The 6,364-nt window shown below is 35.0% G+C and overlaps 1 protein-coding gene across 1 annotated transcript; it reads left to right on the top strand.

The window, feature by feature from the left end:
* Window positions 1-487: 487 nt before the first annotated feature.
* On the top strand, window positions 488-6,050 carry LOC136837256 (uncharacterized). The gene is made up of 5 exons (XM_067101994.1): window positions 488-719; window positions 1,180-3,323; window positions 3,389-3,587; window positions 4,001-4,678; window positions 4,834-6,050. The coding sequence occupies exons 1-5, from the start codon at window positions 488-490 to the stop codon at window positions 6,048-6,050; spliced, it is 4,470 nt and encodes a 1,489-aa protein (XP_066958095.1).
* Window positions 6,051-6,364: the final 314 nt, after the last annotated feature.

The following is a 6,364-nucleotide window of genomic DNA, read 5'->3' as shown; positions in this document are numbered from 1 at the left end:
GAGTGAAAGGACGAAGGTTAAGCCCTCGCAGTTGTGAACCTTAATCTCTCGTACAAAAGTGCATTTCTTCGTCCTCGCTTGACATTCTTAATCATTCGAGGACTCGTTTACGTCATTCCACCACCAGCTGCTACAGTGAAATTTATCTCATTTTAAATTATATGTATTCATAAATGTCTAACCATTTAAATTTAAATTTATTAAATATTTAAAATGCATTTTTTCCATCTCTACCTTTTCACTTAAAAATGCAAAGTTTAATGATATGATCCTGGTCATTTCATATTGATTTTATATTTACATATTTAAACGCCCCCCTTTTTCCGTTTGGTCCTTCGAACTTTTGGATTAATATTTTTAAGCACTGGTGTGGAATGTTGGTCGTGTCTAGTTGGGCGGTGTCCGGGTCCCCCTCCTCTCGCGTTATACGTGTTAGTTTTTTTTTTGAAAGTTGATTTATGTGTGGTATGTTGTCTATTAGTTAAAGATGGCGGAATCGGAAAAGCGTGAACGTACTACTATACGCCGTAAGGTTAGTGTATTGTATACTAAATTGTGTAATGCTGTTGATTCTTTGGATAAAGCTGAATTGCAAACAGAGTTGAGTTTTCTGAGTAAGTACAGTCAAAGATTGCAGAGCTTAGATGATTTTATTTTGAATAAAGTTAGACTGGACTCCTTAGTTCCGCAGGAGGATTTGGATATGCAGGATTCTGAATGTGAGGAATATTATCGTAAAATTAAATTACTGTCAAACAAAATGCAATCTAGACTTGATAATCTCTCCTACAGATTGATAATAAAACTCCTTGCAGAACTAGAATTGATTTGCCCAAGTTGAATCTGCCTCAGTATTTTGCAGATTCTAAGGAAGATAAATTTACATGCAAGCGATTCTTTGAAGTTTTTGAACACTTGACTGCTCCGTATAATTTAAATGAAGTCGAGAGGTATAATTTACTTGAGCAGCAATGTCATGGTAGAGCAAAGGCTATGATTAGTTCCATAAATGTGTCCCAGCAAACTTTTGGTCAGGCTAAACAAATTTTGATCGCAGCATTTGCTGATGAAATGCCTCAGAAGTTTGTCCTCATTAAAGAGTTAACTGACTTGAGGTTTGTTTGGGGCAAGGATGATCCATATATTTTTATGCTCATATTAAGAAGCTGATTGATGCAGTGAAAGACAATGCTATTGATTTGGACACTGTTATGCTTTATTTTGTGTGGTCTTCACTGCCTACTAAATTTCAAGATATCACAGTTGCGATCACAAATAAGTCTCATCCTACTTTAGATGATGTCACTGGTAAATTTTTGGAAGCTTGCAGCAGATATAACGCTCAATTGAACACTAATAAAGGAAGTCCATGTAAGACCGCAGTATTGGCTACTAGTTTGAATACTAGTTTAACAAGGAGTACATGTATGCTTTGTAATGCTAAAGATCACAAAATTGCCAGTTGTACAAAGTACTTGGAAGTATCTGATAAAATAAAACGATTGAAAGAATTGCACAAGTGCTTTAAATGCTTAAAAGCAGGTCATATTAGTAATGGGTGCAGATTTCAAACATCAGGTGTATGCTTCAAATGCACAAAGGGTAAACACTGGAGTTTTTTGTGTAGCTCAAAGCCAACAGATTCTAGTAATAGTAAACAAACTACCACAAAGGTAGTTAATGTTGTCGAGAGTGTTAATGAAATTCCATCAACTGTTACAGCATCCAGTCATTTGGATATTGTTGATTCTTTATTGCCATTACTAACAGTGACAACTGAACAAGATCGCGTAAAAGTGGATACAATTTTGGATTCAGGTAGCCAGAATTCCTTTATTGAGGAAAGTTTAGCATATTTCTTGAACTTAAAGGTAGTAGATCCTAAGATACATTTGATTATCAAGGGGATTAATACTAATCAAAAGATTTGTACCAAGTCAGTGAGTTTTCCTTTTAAGATTGGTGATGTAAGTTATGAAATTACTTGCATTTGTATTCCTAAGATTAAAATTCAGATGAAAGCTCCTCATATGTCTAAATTAATAGAACTGCTAAGGCAGAGTGGTAAAGAGGTTGCTTATGATAAATTTAATGGTGTAAACAGAATTCATGACATTGATGATATAAAGCTACTGATAGGTGCAAAGGATTGGCATTGTGTGATGAGCATGGAGAGTGGAGTACTAGGTCAAAAAGACAGACTGACTTCTTTTTACAGAGTTGATGATAAACTAATATTGATTGGTTCTATTTCTGACTGGATAAAGAATCTTTCCGATGCAGTAGATACATCTTTGATGTCTGATAGGAAGATTTCTGAAGAAATAGAATCTACTACTTCATGCATTTGCACTATGGAGATTGATTCTGATGGATTTGACTATGAAGTGCCAACACTTGATGGAATATGTAATTTTGAAAGCATGCCAGATATAGCAGAGGTTGCGGATTATTCTCAGTTGGGTCATAATTGTAAGATATTCATAGATATGGAAGAAGAGAATTCTATTGAATGTGTTACTAATGAAAGTGAGCAAGAAGTGACGGATTTTATTTTATGCAACATTTCCAGAGATTCTGAAAGACGTTATGTTGTACCAATTCCTTGGTTGACTAGATATAAAGATCTTCTTGGATCAAATGAGAGACTTGCTTTCAAGGTTCTGTGCAGTCTGAAGAAGAAATACATGAACAGTAATGTTCTAAAGCGAGTTGATGAAGTTTTCCAGTCACAAATTGATTTGGGAATCATTGAGAAAGTTGAAGATTTTGAAGAATATAAAAGGAAATTTCCAAAATATTTCTTCATTAGCCACAGTCCTGTAATTAAAGAAGAAAGAGATACTACGAAAGTAAGAGTTATTTACATGGCGAATCTTGCAGAAAAGAGACCTGATGGTAGTAAAGGCATTAGTCTGAATCAATGTATTCACCCAGGTTACAACAAGAATTTTAAAATAAGTGATGCATTGACCATGATGAGGTTTGACAAGTTTGTACTTGGATTTGATATTTCAAAAGCCTTTCACAGATTGGCCATTGATGATGAGAATTCCTCAAAATTTCTCTTTTATTGGTTTAAGGATGTTGAATCCAGAGATTTTACACCAGTTGTGTATCGCTCAAAGCGAGTAATATTTGGGATGTCTGTTTCTCCATATCTGTTGCAGTGCAGTCTTTATAATATGCTAATATTGGAGACAGATGGTGATGCTGAAGAAATTCAAGAATTGAAAAAAAGAATCTACCAAGGCAGTTATGTTGATAATTTTCTGATTGGCTGCGCAGATGAAGATGAAGTTGAAATGGTTCAAAGGAAGCCAGTACAATATTTGAGCAGCATAAATTTCCATTGCAGCAGTATGTTACTAATTATTCTCAATTTCAGTATGAGATTGAATGTAAAGTTGGCACAGAGACTCCACAAGAGGTTAAAATTCTTGGCATGTGCTGGGACAGATATAATGATGTACTAAAGGCCAAATGTGTAAAATTAAATGTTGAAGCTGATACTCCTAGGCAGATTTTGAGTTCAGTAATGAGTATATTTGATTTGAATAATGCTAACTTGCCTGTTTTAAACAGATGTAAGATTTTCCTCAGGCAATTACAGTCGGATTATGTAGATAAATGGGATACTACTCTTCATGGTGCTCAGCTAAATGAATGGAGAAACAGCTTCACAATTCAATAATGGTGAAAGGCTAGAGATACCAAGATATATGGGTAGCAGAAAGTCTACTTTTTATATAATTGTAATGAGTGATGCGAGTAAAAACTTTATTGGATGTGTTATTTACTTGCAGGAAAGAGATTCAAAGTTGGTATCCTTCGGTATCTGCCCATAATAAGATTCTGAATAAAAATCTGCAAGGGAGAACTATGCCTGTACTCGAACTCACTGCAGTAGAGTATGCATTGCAAAGGGCTTTTGAGCTGTATAAAATGCTCACTTCTTGTATTGTGCCTATTGCAGTTAATGACATAATGTTGTTTTCAGATTCTACGATTGCCTTGAGTTGGCTAGCTGATTATGAGAACTTGAGAACAAAGCTTCAAAAGAGAAGTGTATATGTGAATAATAAAATCACAAATATTGTCGACCTCTGTAAGTCTATACACTCTGTGAAGTTAGCTCACGTAGGATCAAATGAAAATGCTGCAGATTTCACTACTAGATTAGTATCTTTCTCAAAGTTGAGAAACTCTTGTTACTTGACCGGACCCGAGATGTTACGGGAAGATGTAAGTTTACTGGAATGGCTTGTAATTCCTAATCCAGGCATGATTAATGATGTGGATGTACCCAAGCTGGTTGTAAATAAGGCAAATGTTGAAGATATGTCAGTTGGTACAGTTGTTGATATAACTAAGTATTCTTCACTTGACAAAGCGGTTAAAGTACTAATGAAAGTTAAGCTTTTCATAAACAATACAAGATTAAGAATAAATTCTAAGAGCCAGCAGTCAATTGCCTTATTAGATGCAAGCTACCAAAAATGCAGTAATGATTTGTTAAAGCTTGATCAACAGAATTGCTTTCCAGATTTACATGATTTTTTCACTTCAAAACGGAAAGCAAAAAAGTCTATTCCTGAGCTAGTTAGTAGAATGAATGTATTTTGTGACTCTGATGGTATTCTTAGAGTAAAATGTAAGATGGGAAAGATGTCTAAAGGTATGATGTCGAGAACTCCAATACTCATTAGTAATAATAGTGATTTCGGTAGAATACTGATACTGGACACTCACTTGAAGTTTAATCACTCAGGTACTTACTATGTGCTACATAATTGAAACCGGCATTTTTTCTGCTTAAGGGATTTTCAACAGTTAAGAAGGTTGTGAATGAATGTTACCACTGTAAACGTTTTAATAATAGACCAGTTAAAGTTAATGCTAATGACTATAAAGAATGGAATGTGATTCCCATAAAGAGGTTTTTTTCTGTATGTTTCATTGATTACTTTGGGCCATATTTCACAAAGTATGGAAGTGACAAAGTTAAAACCTATGGGGTAATCTTTAAATGTATTTGGTCTAACATGATTAATGTTGAAATAGTGACTTCAGCCGATTCTAAAGGATTTTTATTGGCTTTTCAAAATCATGTTTACAGCTATGGTTTGCCTAACAAAGTATTTTCAGATTCTGGCTCAAATCTTGGTGGTGCATTCACATGGATTGAGGAATGTCTGAAGGCAAGTGAGGTGCAGGAATTCTTCAATCAGAGGGGTGTCGATGTCACTGAATTTTCACAGTATCCTCTTGGTTCTCTGAATCGTGGTATTGGAGGTATCATAGAGTCCGGAGTTGGTCTGGTAAGAAAGTTAATACAGGGAGCAATCCATAATAATATTCTAGATTTTCTGGAATTTTCTCATGTAATTAAACAATGCATATGTTACGCTAATAAGAAACCCATTTCTGAACTTGGCGCATTGAGGGAACAGAATGTGAATGATGATTTTCAGGTGCTGTCACCAGAGTTTTTGAAGTTTGGATATGATACACAGGTTATGGAATGTATATATCACGAAGGTCAACTTGATGATTATGACTCTTCTGATTTGGGTAAGGACTTTCAGCGTTTAATTCATATTAAAGAGAAATTGCGTAATAGTTATCACAATGAATTTTTATTTGGATTGCAAGATCAGGCAACTAAATACAGAGATAAATATTACCCTAGAGAGCACGTTAAAATCTCAAAAGGTGACATAGTTTTGATAAAGGATTCAATGGTTAAGGCTCCCAATTACCCTTTAGCTAGAGTTCTTGATGTTATTTATAATTCTCTTGGTGAGGCTGTTCAAGTACTATTGGTCAAGGGTAATAAAAGTGTTGTCTTTAGGGATATATCGTCTGTTATTCTTTTGGTTGAAGGTGATGGGTTAAGTGATTCTCATATTGATCAGTCAGATTTAAATCTTGTACCTCAGAGTGATTCTAATGTTGTTTCTAGTGACAATATTGCAAGAATTCAACGGGGGGCTGCTTTGATTTGTTCTGAGAAGAATAAGCAGCTAGCTCAATATGGTCTTGTATAGAAATTTAAATTTAAATCCGCGGGGGGCAGATTGAAAAAACTTCAAATTATTAATTTGAATAGTTCAGTATTTATACATTTGGCATACAGAAGTGTCGCTAATTGCCCCTTTGCTTTTAAATAGTAACTACTTTACAGTAGTTATATCTGCCTGCCGCTAATGTTTTTGTGAAGTTTTTTCACACAGTTAAGCAGTCTTCAGCATAACCTCATACGGGAGTGTCGAGGAGCAGCTCTCTTTCCCTTTCTCTCGTTATTTAAGTGGATTTAAGGATTTATACACTCACGCTGGATTTATGACTCCGTCCTGGATTT

The sequence above is a fragment of the Macrobrachium rosenbergii genome, chromosome 58 (assembly GCF_040412425.1).
Source record: "Macrobrachium rosenbergii isolate ZJJX-2024 chromosome 58, ASM4041242v1, whole genome shotgun sequence".
Classification (NCBI taxonomy): domain Eukaryota; kingdom Metazoa; phylum Arthropoda; class Malacostraca; order Decapoda; family Palaemonidae; genus Macrobrachium; species Macrobrachium rosenbergii.
The sequence above is the reverse complement of the archived record's forward strand: the minus strand, read 5'-3'. Positions and strand labels throughout refer to the sequence as shown.

Coding starts and splice junctions, on each gene's coding strand:
- LOC136837256 (XM_067101994.1), top strand. CDS start 488: ATGGCGGAATCGGAAAAGCGTGAACGTACTACTATACGCCGTAAGGTT. Junction 3,324..3,388: donor AAATGGTTCAAAGGAAGCCA/GTACAATATTTG, acceptor TCTCAATTTCAG/TATGAGATTGAATGTAAAGT. Junction 4,679..4,833: donor GATGGGAAAGATGTCTAAAG/GTATGATGTCGA, acceptor GATTTTCAACAG/TTAAGAAGGTTGTGAATGAA.